This window comes from Chaetura pelagica, unplaced genomic scaffold, assembly GCF_000747805.2.
Source record: "Chaetura pelagica isolate M959 unplaced genomic scaffold, ChaPel_1.0 scaffold68, whole genome shotgun sequence".
Lineage (NCBI taxonomy): Eukaryota > Metazoa > Chordata > Aves > Apodiformes > Apodidae > Chaetura > Chaetura pelagica.
In genome coordinates, this window is record NW_009954407.1 from 1,141,066 (window position 1) to 1,165,501 (window position 24,436).

The 24,436-nt window shown below is 35.9% G+C and overlaps 1 protein-coding gene across 1 annotated transcript in view; it reads left to right on the forward strand.

The window, feature by feature from the left end:
- The window catches only part of MDFIC (MyoD family inhibitor domain containing), a 45,644-nt gene extending 26,967 nt beyond the window's left edge, over positions 1-18,677 (forward strand). Inside the window, exons 3-4 of the mRNA XM_010004294.1 lie at positions 6,039-6,314; positions 18,414-18,677. Of these exons, the coding sequence (XP_010002596.1) occupies positions 6,039-6,314; positions 18,414-18,661 (524 nt within the window). The 3' untranslated portion in view covers positions 18,662-18,677. The remainder of the gene's footprint in view (positions 1-6,038; positions 6,315-18,413) is intronic.
- The last annotated feature ends 5,759 nt before the right edge of the window (positions 18,678-24,436 follow it).

A 24,436-nucleotide genomic window follows, 5' to 3' on the forward strand; every position in this document is an offset into this window, starting at 1 on the left:
AGGTGTCTTTGCACAGATTTAAGAGTACTCTTGGCATCTTCTTGTGCACTTGGGTCACCTTCTCAACCCATAAACACACAAGCACACATGCATTTGCCATTCTTCTCAGCCCTTCACCAGCTGAGAGCTGATGGGATAAAATGTTTTTTCCCTTTGTCCCCTGCCAGCCTCATTTCTGTTATACCTGGTGTTCCCTGGATGTGTTCTCAGACGTATTTTAACAAAGTGTTCTCAGTGTGGTTCCTGTAAAATTCATGCCAGCAATTTTACCACAGTATTTTCATTACAAAGGACATCCTCTTTCATAATAATATATTGTATTCATTTTGAAGATGTCCTTATGTCTTACAACAAGCAATTCTAAAAAGGTGGTTGATGCTGTTAGTTAGTACTTTGTTTTCCTTGTAAAGTCAGCATGATATAAAAAATTCAGTATAAAAAATTGATTTTAAAAGATAGATTGTACCTTGATGGTACCTTGTTATTTAGTTAATGTATGCCTTCTGTGATATGGAAGCTGCAGTATATGCTATTTATGTCCTAGAAAATATTCAAAAATAATTGCTGACAAAAGCCACTACACAGGTTGACTCAGAGGTACGTCTTGTAATCTGAATGTTAATATTCTGGATATCTAGGCAGAGGAAACTATTGATGTAGTTTGAAGATCCATGTAGAGACTAGTCAGGATTTTAGTTAGAAAAGAGGGGAGGGAGAAAGACTGAGAGATTTAACTTCTCCCAGCTTCATTGAAATTCTGTGCTTACTAAGTATATGAATGCATACAATTTGTAATATTTTTTAAAAGGTAAGATTTTTGCTAGTCAGCTTGAAATGTTGCCTTTTCTACTTCAAGAATTGATGTTTTTTCCAGAAACAGTTTGGAATCACCTCAATTTTGCTCTAGAATCCAGGAAGCCCCTGATTTTACTGTGCAGTCCATAGCTATCTGTCATATTTTGTATTCTTCCCCTCCAGCTTAGGTCTGTGTAATGAAGAAGCACTGATAAATACAGAGGCCTGATTCTTACCTCCCTTGCATGTAGTCTCTTCTCTATGGTCCATGCAGAGTGAGTAGGAACAGCTACCACTGAGATCAGACAGTTTCCCAAGCTCAAATTAACATGTAGATCTTGTCTTTCAACATTAATGGACCCAAACAGTACCTCTGTACTTCCTAAAAAGACCCCATCCTCTTGGAGTTGCAACTCTTTTGGGAGGCAGACAAGCATCTAGGGTATTTTGAACTGAAATTATATTTGTGTTTTTTTCAGAATCTGAAAATGTCAAAGGTTATATTTTTTTACACCCAGGAGTTGTGCATTTTTATTCCTCCCCACTCTACCTGCAAAAATACTGCTTCTTTGGCTGGATCTGATGTCATAAACTATTGTGTCATAACTGAAGAAAAACAACATTCTTACCTCTCTGGGTATGCGGTCAGACGACCCAGACAATAAACTGGGAAGTGTTTTTTCCATTGGTGGTATTGGCTGACCTAGCATATGTATCAGCTGCCTTAGAATTGCTTTTGATGCAATTAGGCTACTATTTAGCTGTCTCAATTCTTCACTCCCTCCTGATGTTTTCTTTTGATTCACTTTGACTCAGAGCAGTTTGTATTCCATGTGTATTTGTTTTGGTGTTTAGTCTTCAATCCCTAATGAGAGCTTAGACTGTCCTCTTTTGGTTCAGAGTTTCTCTGTGTTGACATACATTTTTCTGTTAAATGCATTCATCAGGCTTTTTCTCCCAAGTATAGCTGTTATTTTGCAAGGTGTAAACAATGTATTGTCAGCATGCACATATATATAAAAATATATGTGCATATTCATTTAAACCACGTTAAGCGTTTTACAGCCTGAATGAGAATGTGCAGAGCTACTTCCAAACTATCAAAACCATAATAAATGTTTAGCACTCAAATATTTCTTCACCAGATAGTAACCTCACAATTAAATTATTATGGAAAGTCAGTTAAATAACAGCAAAAGTTATTGTATTAAGGCCCACTTTGCAAGGAAACCAATGACAAGGAAGCAGTGAAACATGCTAATAGATTATATGTTATAGCAATATATTGCCTTTTTATTGCTTTTCCACAGGCAGCAGATTCATGTATAGTTATTACTAGCTACATTATCTGCTAGTTTTCTATCAAAAAAAGATTCAGTCTATTGAATCATTAATCCAATATTTATCATTCTTACTGAAAATCCAGTAGTGTTAGCACTGTATAAAACATTGACTTAAATCTACAGGTTTTGCTAAAGATTAAAAACATATTAACCTAAAAAGCACAGTATTTCTTAGGACATTTGAAACTATTCATTGTGGATGTCTGAAATGACTATTTCTATGTTGTGTGAGGGTGATTTTTTTTTTTTAATCTTTAACATATAGTAAGTGACCAATGCCATCCTGATTTGAAGATGCTGAATCTTCATCCAACTCATTTGAAATTTTGATGTGTATTACATTAGTTACTGAATATCAAGAATAAATTTTTTGCTCATATATAGAAGTGTAAAATGGGATCTTTTGTAGCAGCACATGGCCTGTTTAGAATGATATAACAGGCACTGAATGTTCACATATCAAACAAAATGCCATCTTTCTGTAGAAAAGAGGTGTCAAAAAGTTTCTTTGTACCTTTAACGCATGTGATTATGTAGTACAAAATGCAGAGTTTGTAAAATTTCTTGAATATACAGGCAAAAAATGAATAATTCAAAACAACTCATAAGTTCTACATTCTATTGTATCTTTTATAACGCAGGCAGAAGATAGCATTGTGTTCCCAGTAGAGCTGAATTTGCACAAGTTACACCTCTGAAAATGCCAGATGGTCTATGGTCTACTTTTGAGAGCTGTCACATATGTAAAGATTTGAAAAAAGAAAGACAGCTGAATGAGAGCAGTGGATCATTAAAGAGAGAGTGAGAGTCCCTGGGTATCACTGTGTTTTAAGAAGCATTGTGTCATTCCCCATATTACACCTTTATTTTTTTATTTTTTTTAAGATATACACAACCTTTAAAAAATAAGGTAAAAATATTTCTGTTTTAAACTGAGTGGTTGTGGCTTAATCTTGGAACTGTCAGTTGCTTTTGTTCTTTATGCTAGAATGCGGTCGTATAGTTCCTAATTGGTTTCAAGTGTGTTTTAACCATAAGATTCAAATCTCCCTAGTGCAAAATTATCAATAAAGTTAAAATAAATTTAAATTGAGATAACTAATCCATTTGGGGGTTTATTCCATTTTGATTTGACCTGCGTATCACATGTGAATACTGTAAAGCCAGTCAGCTAAAAAAGTTGTATATTAATGCTAAAAGGCTAAAGTAAGAGTACTTTGGGAAGGGAATTATTGAAACAAAACAAAACACAAAACCACCCTCCCCCCAAAAAAACCTGTTAAAAATAACAACAGAAGCAAACACAAATGACTGTTTAGATTTGCCAAGACTTCCCATTCACCCACAGTGTGACAGAAACACGCCTAATTTTGAAGATGGACTTTAGGATAATTTGTCAAGTTATTATTTTGTAGCAAAACACCAAAAATATCCAAAGAACTGTGAGCTGCCACTGCCAATTAAGCTGGCTCAGAAAAGGTCATAACTGTCAGTTTTAGAAGCTTGCCTGTCCAGACATACATAATTTTTAGTATAGTCTATTGCTTTTACTTATTGAGGGAGGTTAACCCCTCCCCAGTAATTCTAGGTTATCAGTGCAACTGCATCACTTCACAGTTGGGAACATAGGCAGCGGTGCAGTGTGAAGAAGCAACATGACGTGGAACGTGAAAAGCTCTCTTCTGAATAGTACAATTTGCATTTGAGCGGGATAATGAAAATAAAGCTGTGCCCTACATAAAGGGTTCCTGGTAGTATATTTTTGAAGAATCCTGCTTCAAGATCCCTAAAAACTTGTGTTGGTGCTTTTATGATAGACTGGAAATGCTGGCAGTATATACACTACAAGTAGAATTCCGGAGTTCAGAAAATGCCTTGCTTATGCTTCTCTTCATAATTTGCAAGCACTAATGCAGAACTGAAGGAGAAGCACTTTTTGTACTGCCATCAAAAACTTTTGGGCAACAAGTTAGTTGATAATAATGTGTGCCTGCTCTCTTGGGCTGGAGGTCCGTGAACTGTTACTGCTGGTACTGGAAGGGAATGATCTTTGTTTTCTCTGCAACATTTTTGGGCAGGCTAAAGCATAAATGTTTTCTCCATCTCTGCTTTCTTTTCTGCCACAAAAGGTTATCACTTTTGTAAAGCAGGTTAAATCAGGGTTTTTGTGGCCTGTATATATTATATATGGGTAGTCTAGGATATCTTCTTAAAATCTTTGTTTCTGTGACTAAAAAAATCAAATGGAAACAAACAAACAAAACCACCAAAAACCAACAAACAGAAATAACCAGTACAAATATGATGAAAGTAATATTTTTTTTGCCTATGAATATGACTGGGACTTAAAGATTCATCTGAAGTTTAATCTGGACAGGTTTGTGATAGTTGGAGAAATCTATTTGAGAATAGTACAAGTGTCCTTGATAAAAGGGAAGCATTGCGGGTTTGTTAGGAAAATTCAGAACTGAGTCTTTTTAGAGACTGTGTTGGTCTGTGTGTCCCAGTAATATTTGTCTGAAATTTGGTCACTTGTATCTGAAGTCATCAGTGGAGATGTTACTTTTATAGGAAGCTAATAATTATTATCTATACATATTGTTATCTTTGGACACAGTGTAATCTAAATAGGAAGCTATACCGTGAAATAATCTAAAAAGGGATGTGAATCATGTGAAAAGAGAATGAACTGCAGCACTGTTTTTCTTTACTCCTGGCATTGTCTAATCTCTCTTCAGTTGAGTGTTCAGTAAAATCTGGTCTATTTCCTTGACATGAGATTTATAAATAGTTGAAGATTGGACTGTCTGAAAATCTCTTTATGTCCGAGCATGATACAGTAGTGTTTTGATTAGGAGAAGTGATTGGGCTGATGATTTTTGATTATGAAATCTTGTTGTGTTACAATTTTGTATAGCTTAATTAGTTTTTGAATGAAGTCTGCATTTTTTTCCTAAATAAGAATCTTTAATTAGAAAGTACGTTTAAAATTAGGAACATTTACATTAGAAATAAAAAAAATCCTGCATCTTTTATTTTCTCTAGGTACAGAATTTAAATACATAAACAAGGTATTTTCCATGTTATTAAAAATATGTTCCTTTATGATACAATAGCTAAACAAAGAATGGTCAAGTTTCATGCCCTCTTATTAGAATGGGTTTATAACACATACTCTTGGAGTCTTTACCAAGTCACTGCAGTTTTCTGCTTTGTTAGGCTTTGTGTTTTTTTCCTTTGACCATTTCAGCTTTTTGCCATCAAAGCCTTTACTGGCTCATTATAGCCCTGTAAAAATCTGAGATTCTGAATTGAGGATTTTGGGCAGGGGGGACTCTGACTTGCCACAGCTGTGTGGTGTTTAAATACACATTCCTTCTGGTCTCCTCCACAGACTCAGGTTTGGATTGGTTTTGTTCTTCCCAAGAATCCACAATCCTTATGAATTTAAGCTCAAAGTGTTGTTAGTTAAATTGGGTAGTCCTGTTCTTCTCAAACAGATTGGTCTGTGGTGGCTCATTGTTGGGGGCCCCTACCTTGTCACTCAGTTTCTTTTCTGAAGACTGGCAGGTTGGACATCCTGCAGCTTCACTTCTGTAACTATGGCCTTATCTTGTCTCTCGCATTTTTTTTCTCTCCTTCTGTTGCATTTTCTCCATTTTTCATTTGGCTCCCTTAACCCCAGTTTATCTCAGCTTTGCCACGTTTTCTCCCATTTCTATTTTTTTTCCTTCAAATCTAGAGATAATTTTTGCTTTCTTTTTTTTTTTTTTATGTGTTAATGTTAACTTCTCAGTCTATTATTTAATCCATATGAGCAGCAAAACTTGTCTTCCCAGACTAGCGTAAAGTGTTACAAATTTTCAAATTAATCCAACCATTTATTTATTTACTTTTTAGCACAACCTCAGCGTTTGCCTCAGCCAAATACTTCAGCACTGGAAAGGGGTGAGGAAGAAAGTGGCCAAATCCAAAATGGCTACACAGGTCTGAGTAATGGAAGTGGAATTCACAGCGGGGTCAAGCACGCACCTGCAGACAACCGAAAGCTTTCAGCTCCTGTTTCAGAAAAAATGCACAGAAAAATTCAGTCTACCTTGTCTGTCAACAGCAACAGCAGCAAGAAGAGTAAACTAAGCTCTGTGTTTTCTCAAAAGCCAGGTACTTCACCTGAAGGTAAGCAGAAATTCTTATTAAAAAAACCCCAAACTGAATAAAGACTGAATGAAGACTAGCCAAACTGCATTCTCACTAATAATTGCACAATCAACTGAAAATAATTGAAGAGCATGACTCATTATGATAAAATGCAAGTTACTTCCCCAAAGGAAAAGATTAAGTATTTGAAGGAAATTAAAGCAATGAGCTATTTCTTGCTTTTGAACACATAGTCAACATAGTCTGATAATATTGTAGTCTCACTAGGTAGTATCCTGAACTAATAAATACTCCTGTCAACATGGTCACATACAGACCAGAAAAAAATGCAAAAGCACTAGTTCAAAGCATAGTAAATACTTAAATCCCATAATGGTGGGCTCCATGAGGGTATTGTTTACTTTTGAAAATGTTCTGTTAGTGGATATTCTGACTAGCCATGAGGTCTGAACACTAGAAAATAAAATTTAGAGCTGTGCTTCAGTGTGCCTTTTACTATATCTGGGCTGTAAATAATTTCCATGAAAAAGCTTCTTACTCCCTATGCACAGCTTACATAAGCAAAAGTAAATATTTCCCTTACATTTTAGCTGTGTGTGTATTTTCACTGCTTGCAATTACTGTAATGGTCCCAGAGTTCCTGAGCCTCTCCTCAATCCACTGCCTTCCCATTAACACTAATGGACTCGATGGGCTTTGCTCCTGCCTGTTACAAGAAGGGTGAAGAGTCTCCATAAATTTTATTGGTTTGAGGAACGCACTTGTTAAAAAAAACTCTTGTAGGGGTGGGTACAGACACAGATTCTTAAAAGAAATGGGAAGCAGTACTATTCAGTGAAAAGGGGAGGATTCTCAGCCTAGATGAAAGGAAGAGGGATCAGAAGGACAGCACATAGTGGCCTGAGTAAAGCCTACTGTTGTCAGTGGAGTGACTTCTCTTGACTTCAGCTACTTCAATCAAACCTACTGAGTGAATCTGTGAGCTTCTCTCGGACTGTTCTGTGGGATAGTCTTCCTTGCTGTTGTTCGTTTTCATATTTATCTTCAAGAACCTACTGTTATTTTTGTGTTGTACTTTTAGTCCTCTAACATCTCTTTCCAAACTCATAACTTAATACTTGCTATATTCCCCTTATCTCTTTCTGTTATGTAAAATCCAGCCTGGTATTTTTTTTATATTTCAAAAAAACTGTAGGTCAAGAGACCTAGGGCTGTTCATGTGACTGGCACAAGGGGCAGGCCTCTGAATGCAGAAAATCTAATCTGTGAAAAATTAAGGAGTTCTAAAGAGATGGTGCCTGCCATGTTCATGTCCTTATACAATTATTTATGGCAAACACTTCCTTTTTTTTTTTTTCCATTTATTGGAATAAATACAGTTAGTGCATTTTTTGCTTGCTTTTAATAACCTTGGCCATGATTATGTCAAATTAATGAATGATTGAAGAGAAAATTAATAAGATGCCTTCAGATATAGCTGTAATTCCTGATACCTGATTTAATAGCCAACATGTGATTGTGTTAGTTGGCTAAAACTACCAACATATGATCTTTTATTTACAGTCAGAAATATTGAATTTTTTAAGTTATGTCTGATTAGAATTACATTGTGTTGTCACAGTCACTTGCACAGCTTGACTCACACTACTAATATCTGCTGCTCTTAAGTTTTCTGATAACCAGTCTGAGTGAAGTGCAAATTTTGTTGTGCAATAATTAAAGTGTATCTAGGGTGTTTGTGTCTTATTTTATGCTCACATACACCTTCTGATAGATTCTTTAGCTTTTCAATAATTCATTCCATGAGACTGCATGGGAGAACAGTAGACTAAAAGTAATATTCTTACAAAGTTGTTACCTTGCAGAAAGTAACAATATATATGTATTTTGTTCTGTCATCCATCTGTTTTTTGATAAGATGCTTAACTGGACACTCTGGCAATGGTCAGCTGAAATACCTAAAATAACACAAAGAAGAGATCACCGTTTAAGGAAAAAATATTTATCCATAAATTAAACATAATTATGTTTATGAATTTAAGAAATGTAAATCCCTTATGGCTACTTCTAGAAAGCTACACTTAAAGCACATGATATGATTACCTAGATTATTTGTTCAGAGTTTTCATTTAAAGCAGCAATATATATGTTTGGTGAATACAGCTAACTACTCAAAACCAGAAGAGTACACTAGTAAGTCCTGTGACCGAGGATTGTATAGACACTCTTTGAAAAGCAATTCAAACCCAACTTCTGCAGCTTCTTTGTATTTTGAATCATATTTCTGTGGGCAGAGAGGTATTTTTGTGAGAGTTGTTTCTTCTGATCCAACGACATTTCTGTAGAAACTATTAAAAAAGTTTACAGGCAGATGGAAAAGATAGGAAAGTGTTGGAAATTATTTGCAATGTTGCTTAATGGCTTGGCTTTGCTTTAACTTGTATCATATTAACCTCATAAGCCATTGGTTACTACTTAAGAGCTGCTGAGTTTGATTTTTCTTGAAGGTGTCCATGTGTTTGGGCAGATCTATGCACTATAATAACATAACTTATATGCAGATTTTTATGTACTCTTATGCAGAAAGAGACAAATAATATTAATTTTTGTACTGAGTATTGAATAATCAATCACCTGAATTAACTCATCTACTTCAATTTACTGTAGTGTCCAGATAATTTTAGTAGAAAGAAATATAGGTAAACCTGAACAATTGAACACTTCCAGATATTCCAGTTCACTTTAATTTTGCTATTCCCTGTGTACAACCTTGGATTTTATAATCTAATTTATAGTATGCCTTTTACTTATTTATTTAATCTGAAAATACATGCCACATATTTTTACCTCATCTGCCTCTTTTTCTACCTTGAGTGCTCTGCTATATTCCAGGCAGTAGAATAGCTATGTTTTTTAAGTGAAACAAAGTGGCCAGAGAAAAGAAATACAATATGTCCTTACAGAGAAGACAAGTGAAAATTCTGGTCATCAAGCTGATTTTAGACAGTAGAAAAGAGAAAACATTGTTCACTTTTTCTTACCTCCTCCCAAAAGCTGTATTCTTTTTTCTTCCTAGATTAGAATATAGCAGTATTTCTGAAGCATCAAAAATAAATCCAGGTCTGGTAGTTAATTCACTGTAGAACATCTTATCTATTGACAAAACAGAAAGCCTGGTAGTGCTTGAAGCAGGGTAGAATCAAGAAACACCCAGGCTTGCCAACTATCCTGTGCAGGAGCGTATTTGGGCTTATGCTTTTTTAAAAGGTTAGCAAATGCAGCATGCTGTGTGATATATTGCAGTCTTCAGTATAAATATCAGAAGGCTAAAAGAAGTCCAGTGTTATTTTACCCAGGTTATCACATCTTCCCATGAAGGTCAGTACTGCTCCTGTTGGTCTCAAAAATGCTAGACAGTCCTAATGCAAGCTATAAAGCCTCCTAGTTCCCTGCTCCCCGCAAATCCTCACACTTTAAAAAAGTTAACAACTTTTTTATTAATTGTTCCAGCTGCAAACTACCCTTGGAGCTGTAGATTACATCTTGTGACCTTTCAGGATTGAAGTTGTGTTGGAAGTACTTAAAACGTAAAAGACATTTTGGTAACAGTAGTATAAAAGCTTTTAAAATCTGTGAGTCTGTAGCGTATGGAGTTGTGTCAGCACTCCAGAATACACTTTCACATCCACTGAGGCTTAAGAGAGTATGAGCACTCACCAGCTCTGCTCTTCCTTTGCATCTGTTATCAATCCAAACGTCCCTAACGAGATTCTACTCAGCTCTGTGACTTAACTACAAAAAAACAAAGGAATCATTAAATAGTAGGAGTATCTCTCCTAAAAAGCAGGTTTAAAACCCTTTTTCAGTCCTAAAGATTTTTCAAAGGGACTGGATAAGTTTCAGTGATGAGCACTCACCAGCTCTGCTCTTCCTTTGCATCTGTTATCAATCCAAACGTCCCTAACGAGATTCTACTCAGCTCTGTGACTTAACTACAAAAAAACAAAGGAATCATTAAATAGTAGGAGGTATCTCTCCAAAAAGCAGGTTTAAAACCCTTTTTCAGTCCTAAAGATTTTTCAAAGGGACTGGATAAGTTTCAGTGCACATAGGCAATAGAAGATTTCTTTAATTGAAAGAGATTTTGATGCTATTTTGAATTATTTATGTTAGAGGTGTCACAGTACTTCCAAAACTTTGGTCAGTGGACCACTAGCAAAGAGAGTTGTCACTCTCTTGCACCTGTTATGTGTAGGGCAGAGGTAACAGGGGATAACCTGAAAAAGCAGTTGTAAATTAATAAAAATAAGGCAGACTAGCTGCTGTGTTTGGAAGCAGTGGTACCTGTCCAAAGCAACTTAAAGAGGGAGAAGGTCTCAAGGACATGGCAATGAGACAGCTGAACAGTAAATCTAGATGTTAGGAAATGAAAGAAAACGGGTAACTGAATACATATGTGTATCAGAGAAGTGGAAGGTAAGTAGTAATGACATATGGAGAGTTGGAGGAGCAAAGGGAAGAAGAGCCTGGGCAACTTAAAGATGGAAGAGGAATTTAATTTAGGAGGTGGAGGGGGCAAACTGCAGTGGGCCCTAATGATTTGGAAAAAAAAAAATTCCTACAAAAACCTTGGGAAGCTTGATGTAATGCATTTTTTCAATCAAAGCAATAATTTCTAAAAAATTAATGATGGACAGAGGGAATGCAAGTTTTAAATCTGTTTTGAAATGGAGCTCTGAATTCTGGTAAAGTTACTGTTACCTCACAAGTTAATCCATTTGTCAGGGTAGTTCCTACAACTGCAGAAACTTGTGATTATTTGAGTTTAGAGTGGTACTTCACATATTCAAAGACTGAAAGCATACACAATTCTGTATTCATCAGGAAAGAGCAGCTTGTTAAACCAGGGTAAGCAGATCATGAGCCTGCATCCTGTGTGAACAGTGAGATCTTCACTTTTTTCCTTCCCAGGCTCTATAAACCAGAGAGACACTAGAAGGCATCTTCTTTCCAGATATTTTTTTCAAGATAAGTCTTAGGAAGCATCTTAAAGCTAGATGCAGGAACCAAGTACATAAAGAAAGCCTGCAGCATGGGGGGAGACTCTGGTGAAGGACAAGCAGTGTAGGCTTGCCACCAGATTTAAGTTATCGCTCATGCTTTTCCAGGAGCAAGGCCTTCCTCAACCTTCTAGTCTATCTTGTGCTACTGATCTTAGAGAAGTGGTCAACCATTGTTTAAAATTCAACATTTCAGGGTGCATTCAAATTTGACTTATTTTCCCTTTCTTTTTAGTATCCTGCAACTTCATCTGTTCTAGATGTTGAACTCAAGCATGGGGTGATAGGTAATGTTTAACTCCTGTTGTTGCCTACATTAATTTATTAGAGTATCCCAAGTGATATTGATGGCTTAACTAAAGACAAAGCAAGTCTATCAGAAAGCCTTTGTGTTAAACCAGGGTCTTAAGAACCACTGTGTGCATATACATGGAAAAATCAGAGAATCTCAGAAAGTAGTGATCTTAGCAGGTTAGCAGATCTCTGTAATAAGTAGAAGCATCTTACTTCGCTTTAGATAACTTTGTATAAACTGAAAAATAGCTTCCAGTAAGCTTTACTTTGGGGCATTCCAAACTTCCATTGGGGCATTCCATTACTTCCAAACAGGTTGGGTTTTTTTAACTATTATTTTTTTCTTGAGTGCCATGAGCAGCAGTAAGTTTTCTTTTGTATACTATTGTGTCATTGGGTTAGCCTTATTTACTGAGATGTGGTATGAGCATGCATTTTACCATGAATGCCTAGAACCCAGTCGTCAATCAGGCAGAAGGCAAATAACATCATACTGTCAAACCTGTGATATTCAAGAAGGCATTTCTGAGACTGCTGTGTTTTAGGTATGGTGTGTATTTTTGTTTGCATAGAAGTCTTTAGAGGTGATTTACATGTTGTATAACATAAGCAAATGGAAAACAGAACTTGTGACAAAAAAAGGTCTTTCTGCAGTATCCGTTTTATAAGGTCATGGTATAGCTAGCACCTGACTAAGTCTCAGTAAGTTCAGTGATGAACAATGGGAATGAAACCTGCAAGTTCTAAGGAAGCCTTAAATATTGAAAATTGGCACATTTCTTAGTATATCCCTATGCAACTAAATAATTTTTCTTCTGAGGTTATCTCTGTATTGAGAGTTTATAATATAAGCTTTCATGAAAGTTTCCATGTGCTTTGCAGTGAAATTTGCCTGTTCAGGCAACATTTTAATTTTCTTGATCAATAGAGATGATTGTTTCCTATTTTTAAATGCTGAAATACCATGTAGACTATGCTTTGCATTTTACCCTGTTCGCATAAATGTAGCTCTGTTATCTAGGGCTAACTGTACTCCATGCCACAGGTCAGTTTGTTCTTTCTACTTTTCTTATTTTATCTTGGGCATTTTCCTGGGTGCAGTGAGTTTTCTGGAAGGGGATGGGTAGCAGAGGCTGCACAGGAGCCCTGTACATTGCAGGAATGGTGGTGTGATGGCGTGTGTGCTGCTGCTCAGGAAGTTATGTCCAACCTCTGTGTAATGCACACGTTTTAGAAGCCTGTGCTGGGATGGTTTCTCTTTGCTCGCTGGCTGCACACTGCCTCCACCATCGGCAGGGCATGTTCGTCCCCGCTGCTGCAGGCCCAGTGCCACCAGGATTCCTGTAGCACCTGCTGGGGCTGCTGCTCAGGGCTCTGCGGGGCCCAGAGTAAACCCCCGCTGAGACTTCGGCTGCCACTTTGATTGCAGTTTTGCCCTTTCTGATTCTTGCTGTGAGACAGCAGAGTGCCTGGAGATTTGTTTTGAGTTGTCTGAACTCAGTGAATATGGTTAGTAAGAATCTGACCAGGGTCATCATTCTGTAAGTGAGCTTATTTACCACTGCAGACATGAAAACCTTTTATCATATGTGACCTGCCTGCTTTGTATGAAAGCTCATTGGGTCAGTTTATGACAAGTTAGTGTCAGACATTACAAAAGCAGCACGGATCAGCCTGCATGTGTGTTTCTCTGTACTGTTTTCAGTTTAACTTCTGCGTCCCCTGTACAATTTTGATGGTTGATAGTTCTCTTCAATGTCTGTTTCTTAAACAGAGCTGCATCTTTTCATAAAATTGAAGAGGAGGTGATAAAAGGGAATTTAAATAAAATAAATATAGGTTTCAGTATTTAAAAGGAATTGATGATCAGGGAAATACCTGTATACAGAAATGTTAAAAATAAAGAAGCGGTGTTCATGTACAAATGTTTAAAGCCATGGACAAGCATTAAAGTTGTTTTATTGTTGATAGTGTTTCTTTCCTTAAATGAGTCTCACTGTTAACAACTGGGATGAGGTACAGAGTGGGGCCCCTCAGGGCTTTGAATAACAGTATGTAGGCAACGTGAGGCTGTTTCTTGTCTGGCTATTGTCTGTGGTATTGTTTATAAACCAGTTAAAGTAGATGTTACATGTACTGTATACACTCTTTGGTTAAATGAGCACAAAGTAGCTGGGTGTGTGTGTATGATATAAGCAGCAAAAACTTGGACAAATTGGTTGGGTTTCTATTTACCTTGGCACTGTTTAACAGTTTTGATGAGGTGTCCTAGCAAATCTGTAACTTTTGGGGGTATGCCAAAGAACTCAGGAAGCAGCTTTACTTGCATTGGTATTTGAAAGTGCTGCATGGGTTGACCCTTTTGGCTTCAGGTCTAACTTTCATCCCAGGCAAAATGAAAAGGATAATCAAAGGTGAATTTTTGTGTCTGAAGGCTTGTATTTTTCCCCAGTTGTGAGTTGATCTAATAAAATATACTATCATTTTCTACAGACCAAGCCTACCATAATTTATGCCATTCAGCATAGATTTTGGGAGCTTGAGTCGTAGTCAACAAATGTGATACTGTTTTGATGAAGTCAAATACATTTGATAAAGGAACTGAGGCAGATGTTTGGCGGTTTTTTGTGTGACCTATACCTCTGTACAGTGTTTGATATTCCACATCCTCACTTTAGTGTATTGCCAATCTGTTGTGCAGCATTTCTACATTAATTAGAGAAAAGTTCAATAGAGGAACTGAAAAGCAATGGAAATTTGAGACTGGTGTGGTGGTGTAGTGCCTAAGTCCTAATAAAAAAGCTCAGCTTCATTAATGGTGGGCTTATATAATGAGACATGAAATAATTTCTTCTTTCTCTGTGAAAGTATTTACTGAAAACTTGAAGCCCAAAAATGGAAGAGTTAATTGTTTCTCAACAGTGCTACATCATGAACAAGGCAGACAGAGTTTGATCCTTAGTGAAGACATACCTGTGATTCTTAATTGCATTAGTATATCCAATGGTAAAAGAATGAGAAAACTTCTAATTCTCAAAATAAATAAATAAATAAATAAACAGATAATTTTAAGCTAGCCTCCCTTTACAGTAAAACAGTTTCATAACCAATAGTGCTATATCATATCTTTATCAGAAAAGACTAAAATACATTTAAGTTTTCCAGAAAAGATTTTATCAGACATTAAGATAATAAAATTTACCTTTTTTTTTCCAAATTCTTGCCGAATATATAAATTTAATTTAGTCCCAGCTGTATTAATGTGTTCCACTACTCAGTCATCTGCAAAAACTATTAGGATTTTGATATGGTAAGGTCAAAGAGTGGAAATATAGTCTGTATTATTAGCATGTTAAAATAGCTTTGAAATTTAAAATAATCTGTAATTTTAAATAGTCTATTTGGTCTTGGAAGCAGGAAAGAATTATTAGGGAGTCTTGTGCAAGTCTTCTAGTGATCTCCAACATGGTAATGAAAAACCTGAGGTAATCTCATTTAGAATATTTTTTATATAGCATCTCCTTCATGTCTTTCACTGATTCCTTCATGTGATTCACTGATCATGACACCCTGCAGCCAAAGGAAGAGGGTTTAGCTGTATAATTTTTTCTGTGGAACTGACAGGTTATCGTAGGAATATGGATGCTAGAGAAGGATGTATGAGTTTTGTGTAGCATGTAGATTTGTTGTTACAAAAAACAACTGTGACTGTATCTTTTCCTTTTCCTTATAATTACCTCTGTAGATAAGAAGCTAAGAAGTAGAAGTCATACATGGAAGAAATTATTCTTCCATCCATTTTATCCAAATGTGTTACAGACCTTTAGAGTCATGATTCTAAATTCAGCAGGTTAGGTGGGGCTACAGCATGCTTTGTCGTGTGTTAAATAATTGCTATCTGGATAGCTATTAAAAGTCAATAACACGAAGGATATAAAAGCATGATTATTTCAGGTTTGTCCTTGAAATGTAGATCAAAGATTACCAAGTTCATCATACAAATGAGTCATTGCAAGAACGGAGAGCAGTAAAGGGTATCTTTAGTTTATGGTAAGTGTTTGTGTAGGTTAAGTAAAATTGTTATATAAAGATTTTCTAAATGGAAAATAAGTTTTGCAATCCAGGGAGGAGGAAATAAAAATAAATAGTAGGTAAATAAATCTTCTTAGGGTTTCAGTCAGCAAAAAAGATGGAAAGAAACTCTTCACAGAGTTTTCATCTTATCACTAATGGTCATAATAGCTTTCTGAGTCTTGGACCATTTTTGATGGGTTTTACTTCTGAAATACCTTTATTTAAATCAGCACAGTCTCTCCTTTTATTGATTTAGGTTGGTAGGTTATTTTAGATTAGGAGGGAGAAGTCCTGTTGTGGGTCCAGAAAGTGTTTTCTGAGTGCATGTCTTTTTTTTAAACCCATGAACTGTGTCTCTTGTCCATCAAAAAATTTTATATAATTCCTGTGAATGTTTATTTATCTCCTTGCAATTTTACATGTCTCTGCATGAAGCAAGGAAGCTTTGTTTGAGCATCTTATTTTCAATACTGGTACACATAAAGTTTTATGATGGTGGTTTTTTTGAAAAAACATTTATGGAACAATATTTGTTGTGGTATTAGCTTCTTTCAGCTGTGTTTAGAAGATGCAAAATAGTAAAAACAACAGTTCCTCAAATATGAAGGCTTCTAAGATACCACTCTTGGCTTCTTTATCTTTTTCCTTCATATTAAAAGAAAATATGAAAGGAGATTGTACCTGAACCAATTTAACACCATCTCCATGACAACCAGCTAATTAATTGCTATCAGTCTGGCTTTGGTCCTCTTCAGTGAACTGATACTCCCCAGCTTTATTTCAAATATCTTCTGGGTTTTCTGTGAAGGTCATTTATTTAGTGACAGTATTTCTTCGGGAAAAGCAGTCTTTTAATACAATCAACAGCTTTCCTTAAAAACAGCTCAATCTTACCTATGGCTCCCTCTCAGTTTTGATTCCTGCACAGTATTACAGTTTTTTGAGAATGCTTTTTTTTTTTCCTTCTTGATTTCCTGATATTCCCGTTTTTTTCTTTTGAGCATAAACGTTCATTCCTTATGTTCTGACTGTGACCACATTAGAGTACAGGTGTTTCAAGCTAAGTTTGGATCCAAGTAGTGTAGTAAGTAGGAGAAATCAATCCTCAGCAGCGTGGTGTTTAGTGCAGGCTGAGAGCACAGGTAGTTACTTTGCTTCTTGGGACAGATTTTGCAAGTCTGAACCTTCGTCGCTGCATTACTGTAAGTATTTGTGTGCTCGTGTAAAGTAATCTCTACACTGTCCTGCAGTCAAAGTTTCTGCGATGTTAGAGGTACTTTGAATCAATCAGGATACTTGTCATGGTTACTCCACCATTTTTGACATTATAAATATGTTTAGGAGGCCTGGTACTTGTATTGCTATTGCAAGTAAGTGCAGTCTTTCCCCTGTGATAGCAGTCTCCAGCCTGTGAACTCCAAGAACATGATGTCTGTAGCTGGTCAGACTAAATGCCCATATAGTTCAGTATCCTGTCTTTCCTGCTGGCTTCTCATAGCAGATACCTGTGATAGACTGTAGGGAGAGGGAAGAGATGAGGTGGGGCAGGATATTTTCTCCAGAACGTTTTTCCAATATTCAGCTCTTTGTGGCTAAAGGAGTTCAAGGCTTGCAAGCAGTGAAAAGAATGAAAGCTGAGGCTAGGAAAGACCAGTATTCTCTAGCCTGAATATTTCTTGTATTTTTAAGTTTTCATGATCTTTCTTTTAACTACCTCTTCCAAATTACATATGCTTTATACACATCAGGTGGAGGAGGGTGAAAACAACTGAGTATGTTGCTCACTCCTGCAATCTCCTTTTCACTGGTGCACATTTAGTTCCAGTCTTTCTGTTTGCCTGTCATGTCTCATGAATGTATCAATTGTTTGAAGCTACTCCATATGTTTACACTTCTGGTTCCATATTTTTTGCTGACAGTTCGTGGGACACCACCTCAATTGCCTCGTGTAATTTAGCAGTACTTACCAGATACAGTATTTGTGTTCCGGTGTAGTTTTCAACTCTATTAAAGATTAAAGTAGTACATTAAAAGGATTGCCAAGAGATTTGTCTAGAAAGGCAAGAGAAAAATATTTGTTTTGACTGAATGTTTTATAAACTGTTCAAAGTACAGAAACACATGTAAGTTACTGTTACGCTGGTTTTAAGGTGTGCGTAAAATTATAAAGAAAGCAAAAATTATATGGCAACTCCCTTATTTTTCTTCTAACTATTGAGCCAAACAAAGCAGATTCTGAAGGGCAAGCTGTACTAGGAGAGGCTGCAAATAGTTTTGGTTTCCTTCATAAGACGATATATTTTTAAAATCATTTATGGGCCTGCTAGAAGAAGTTACGATTGAAGACATTACATACAGATACTTTACATAATAAATGACTGGAGAAGCTTATATAAGTGGATGTTTGGTCCTTGGGATTTGCATGACGTGAAGTGAGGAAAGGAGACTTCATCAAAACCAATACTAAATTGCAGACAAGTTAGGCTGCAAGTGACCTTGAAGAAGGGAAACATGTTTTTTGTGGTGTTTGTTTATGTCTGTTTGAACAGTTGTCTTTCAGCTACTTATTTAACGTGATTTATCTTAATTTAGAATAGCATATCAATGATTTGTTATTTTTTCTTTCCTTGTTTGTTTGTTTGTTTTGTTTGTTTATACATGATATGCTGCTGAACTGCTACCTATGAAGATTGCTGCGTTCACTGTATCCTGGCTTGCTTGTTTTGTGAGTTTCTCACCCTCTGTAACATTGTTCTGGGACAAGCACCCTGTGGCATCTGCACGTCGGAGGCCTGCTGCTGTTGCTGTGGGGACGAGGTGGGGGATGACTGTAACTGCCCGTGTGATATGGACTGTGGCATAATGGACGCATGTTGTGAATCTTCAGATTGCTTGGAGATCTGCATGGAATGCTGTGGGATCTGCTTCCCATCCTGAAATATTTATCCCTTTTTATTGTATTCTTTCTAAAACTGGAGAGCTTTTCTTTAAATACATTTGAAGAAAGACAAGGTAAGATTTTCACACAACTGACTAGTTTTGCACTGTTAATTCCCTATATATAAATATCTTTTTAAAAAAAAAAAAAAAAAAAGCAATCCTCAAATCTGTATTCTAACATGAACTGTATAGTTTTGTATGTGAAGCTCAAGCTACATTCCAGCTTCTTTTGGCTTTACAAGTGGAAGGCTTTATTGAAACTGAATTATAGGCCTGATATCACAGGCTGTTTCTGGGCAGAATTGCCATTTGAATTGAGAGACAAGTTTTGGTCAGAGAAGAGGCTACAGAGCAAAGCCTTAAGTATTTGCCTTTACCTGCTTCAATGTTAAAAAGCTTCAATGCCACCTTCCATAACATGCCTTTAGATGCATTTGGAAAGGTGAAGTCTTTATTTCAGTCTCTTTGGAATGAAAGCAACTTTGCAGTTCAAAAGTCAGCATCAGGAGTCTACTATTGTTTTGCAACAGTGGTCACGCTGGCAGTATTTCTTTTATTTTGAGTATCTCTTTGTTTTGAGAGAGATTCCTGGTATTTCTCCATTGTCAGTATTGATACTGTGGGAACATTTGGCAAACTAAAGTCAATGTAAGTTTTGCCATGGACTAGAGTACCAAGATTTCATTTTTATCAATCAAGACAGAATAGAGAATTTACATTTTACTTCAGTACTAATGTTACTTGAAATGTTTCTTTTTAGAAAGAAACATTGGAAATCTGTGTAGACATGAAATAGATCCTTAGACTAGTAGAATAATAGATTAAATCTTCAAAATTTGGCTATACAATTGAGATTATTGGAAGTTAACTTAAGAATCTAAACATGTACATACCTGTCAGTATTTGTGGCTTTAGGGCCAATATCACATAACATAGTATTTATTTCTTCACTGTGTGAGAGGGATCCACAGAGGATGGCAGAATTCAAACAGAGTGTAAAGACAAAATTAAAAGCTCTTGATCAAGAAATTGAATTTAAAAAAGAAAATGCAAAAAAGTTTATTTTCAGATACATTTAATGTGTTACATTTAAATAACTTTTTTAAAAAAGGATATTAAAAAAAATAATTATTATATCCTTTAAAAGTAAAAGGATTGTGATTTAAAATGTTCGAAAAATACAAGTTAGAATCTGGTGGGCAACTTTCTCCTTATTATACCGTGAAGGTTTTCTGAGAAATATCTTTGTCTCTGATATGTGAAATGAATTTGATCCAACACATAAATGAGTTTTTTATATTCTCTGTTTTAGGGAATCATGGTATCCATTCTCTTTACCATCAGCTGGTTTCTCCCCTCCATGCGTATAGCTCATTAACTTTTCTCTGTAAGCCACTTGCACATCTTGATCTCACATACTTAAACTTTCCTATCTTTCTACACTCCAGATTTTGCATTTGTAGATTGTTGAATTTCAAAAATTTAGGCCTTCTTACAATTTGACAGCAGCCAATAGCATGATTCTGTTGAGTGAATAGACCATAAATGTCTCTTTCCACTGTAGTTAATTCAATCTATGCAAATGTGATGAGCTGAAGATCACAGGATTGTGAAGCTTAGTCAACAAATGGTCTGATAGTGACCATAGCTTCTCCATGTGTACACTGACTAGTAGTGCCTACTACTGCACGTTATCACTGAAGGTAACATAGCTGAATCCTCAACTACACTAGGGAGCTGGGAGGTGTTGTGTTTTGCCTGAACATCTGCAATATTGTGGTGTATTCTGATGCAATGCAGATTTATTCAGAGGGTTTCTTGTCTGTTTTTTGGGGGGGTTTTGATATTTACTAGCAGATTTTATTCTTATCATGGGCCAGATTCAGATCTGTGTTGCATAAACTAAGTGCGTTTCCATTAGTGTCAGAATTTTCCATTGTTTTAGCACGAGCTAGAGAGCACAAAGATATATTATGGTAATAGGCAGACTAATAAGGAATCATATCCCTAAATTGATAAATTCCCTGTGCTCAGAATCAGGCCCATGGGGCTCAATTATGACTCCTAAAAGTCTAAACCACATTGGGAAGGGGGAAGAGGTGCCTTGGTTGAGTGGCAGTGCCTGGAGGCATTTTGCCTTTGTAAGGCATGCTGCCTCTGGGGAAATTGGGGGCATCACAGTGAGCATTGGGACTTGATGCACCTTGGAAAAAGTCTAGACAGTGCTTTGCCCATTGTAAGTCTATGGTTGACAACATGGTGGTAGGGACATGCTCTCTTGGGCTAGGCAGCACTGTGAACTGTCCTTCCTCATGTCCTTCTGGTCACAGAGAAGTTAATTATGGCTGTTTCTTGTCTGATTCTGCTTGGGTACAGAGAAGAGGACTTCCAGTCAAATGTCCTGTCCTGACATATGTGCCCTGCTGGAGCAGTTCCAGTTTTGTGCTTGGAAAACTGCACACTCGCATATGAAGCTTTTAGTGAATAGTGAATGTTTGTAAAAAGTACGTTTACCACAGGATGGTATGTCTTTTTAAAAAAGAAAATATCAACCTAAGGAGTCCTTTTTCTGTGCAAAAGTTTATCTATGCAGTTTGCTCCACACAAAGTCTTGCTTGAAAGGAACTCAGAGGCTTTTTATGATTTATTGAAATTATTGAAACCTGGGAAATTAATTTACTATTAGGCATTTACTCCCTGTACTGTTAAAATACAAATAATAATTACAATAACTTTGTTCATGCATTAATGCATATGTGTACAGACTCTCACATACATGCAGAAACACACATATGCAGATACATTATTTCTTTTCCCACTTCATTTGTGAAATACTTGGAAGTGAAAATAGTGTTTATTAATCCTCATAGTGATTAGAAGTATCAAAGTATTATGGACAATTGAAAAAAAAAATAAGAATTGTGTTATTTTTTGACATTTAAATGTAATCTGCTACTGTTTTTCATAGAGTTATTGAGTTATTAGCACTTTTGTAAAATGTATCTTTGTAGCAGAGAATATTAGTATGTAGTTTAAGGAATTCCTTACTATATTTATACTCTTAAATTCTGTTTTGTAATTTTCACTATAAACAATCTTGTAAGCACCTTGTGTAATTAAAACAAGCAGAATTAGAAGGAGATAAATGTGAAAATACAGTTTAAATAAAATTAAAACATCAGAACTTAACTGTCTGCTTTATAATAGTTCTTGTGAACTTGTACAGTGTTTCAGTATGTAGTTCAGCAAATTGGCCCATTTAAAAAAAATGGTAACTTGCTATTTGTTTTTTGTATCAACTGGATGTGCTATTCTCAAACACTATTTTGAAATAAAGATCTTTATTTTGAAACTTTGGGATACCTTCTTCTTCTAGTCTTGCCCTTCTTACTCTTCTGAATGATAATTTCTTGTCTTCTTTGTGATTTGTCGTGTTAAAACACTTCCTGAAGACTTTGGCTGTGGGCTGATTTACACAGAGGATGAGCCAGTGCAGGTGAGTTGTCTCACAGGTGGAACTAAACCAACTCAGGCACTGGAAGCTGCACTAGCATGAATCTCCAACAGTAAAAAAAAGTTTGTTATTAAGAGGGCAAATTAATTCCTTAGTTTAATTGTATTAATGATGTGGAGTCCCAGTAATGATTAAATTTGATCAAAATGAAAAATAGTGTAATATATCTGCTACAACAATCTTTAGTTTACTAAAAACAAGCATATTAAGGTCAAATGTCCTCAGTGACCTATGAAACTGAAGAGTTACACACAGTACCACAATTTTAAACTAAGGAATGTTTTTAAAATCAGGTTAAACTCAGATAGAATAGACAACTTCATCTGTGACTTAAGCAAATATTTTTTTCATATTGGCTTAAGCAAAGTGTGAACGTGCCTATGCTACTTTATAACTGTAGAAACTGCATATGTACATTGTTTTGCACCAGTTTTTCTGTATCTTTTTTTATATTTATTGAACATTCTACCATGCCTGTAAATACGTGGGCCCTTAGAGGGTCTAAAATAATTATAGTTTATCTCCTCTGTGCTTTACAGAGGTAATATGTTAAAACTGACAGAAATTCTGTGCTTGAATGTGTACCATAAAGTCTTGCAATTGAGTCTGTGTGCTGAACTTTTCTCAAAAAGTACTTGTTCTTGAAAGAGAAGTGATAAAAGTGTAGACAAATAGCCCTGTTTGAGACTTTCTATAGGTGTTTTACTTGGTATTTATAATACGTAATGTTTCTAGAAATAAATGCCTTCTATGAAGAGGGATTGCAGTCAACATTTGGGAAATTTTGGGTTGAATGTTGAATACTTCAGCTATCGTACTTATATTAAGAACAGTTTGTTGAGTTTAGTGAATCATTGCTTTTATAAAATAATCTTCTGAGTGAAGAGCTTTTTGAGCTGTTCCCACATTTTTTACACTGTAATGATTGCTATATCTGATATATGTTCTGCCAATAGTATTGATGTATTTCACAGTAAAGCTCCTTCTGTCAGCAGCCTTGTAACTTTCTGAGAAGTAACAGATACATCTGAAATCTTACTCTTAGACCCCACATGAAGTAAATATCTTTCTACTCTCTGCTTTCTCTCTGTCTGTGTATATGTGTGTGAACACCAAATGTTAGAAGACTTCAGGTAGTGTTGATGCTGAGAACAGTAGCTCTAGAATCCTACAGGCATAAATCTTATTTCTTTTCCTACTGTTGAAGTCTTGCACCACTTCTTTTAACTTCCAAAGAGAGCCAGGGGACCTTAGCTCAATTTTATAGCATCAGGATAGTTCAATAAAATAATACACCCATTTCTGCAATGCACTTGTTCATGTGAATGTGAATTTGATTGCTTGTACAAAATTCAGACTTCTTATAAGCACTTGTTTATGCTATTTACCAGAGAAATGGTGCTAGCAACACTAAAGGATGGCCTTTCTCTTTAGAAGACTGTGGGCTGGTGGGCTATATCTACTGTAGTTGGAAAGAGAAAAATTTATTTGAATTACCATTCTGCAAAACAGGCAGATGTTGAGTTTGATTAGATGATCTTAATCTCTGTATGGCTTTTAGTATATCCATTCACCTCACTTAAATCTTAATTTAATAGAACACTACATGCAATTCTGTTTGCCTCCTTTATGTCAGTATATTATAGCAATTGTTAGTGCATTACCATTCAATACTCATAAAAATGGGATGTTAGGTGAAAGATTGTGCAATACCTTTTATACCAATAGTATCTTACTAATTTTTATTCTGATATGCATATGCTATTTTAGCTGACGAAATACTCCACTATAATTGAAGCTCTTTATATCATCTCAGTAGGGTATGTAATTGGTGCCCAAGCACTATACAATTGCTCTTCAATCAGTGGTGTAGGCTTCAGCAATTTGTCTCGTCTCCAAGTTGCACAGTAACCACACTGTGAATATGCTGTGCTCCAACTGGTATGTGTTTCACATTACAGTCTTTTTCCAAAGTGCCTACCTTTGTTTCTTTAGCTTTATCTCAAAGTGGTTTGTTTGGTTTTTTTGGTGTGTTTTGTTTTAATTGCTGTTTTCCAAAGAGAACCTAAAAGGTACTGTAGAGGTCTAGGCCAATACCAAGATGTATGTCATGTTGTAAATTATTTCTTTGTCTTTTCTGTGTTGACTGCTATCTGTACCTCCTAGTCAAATGGACTTGTGAAACTGATAGCTTTCAAATTTTAGAATATATCTAAGTAACTGTAGCTCAACAGTGGTTTATATTTGGATATATAAAG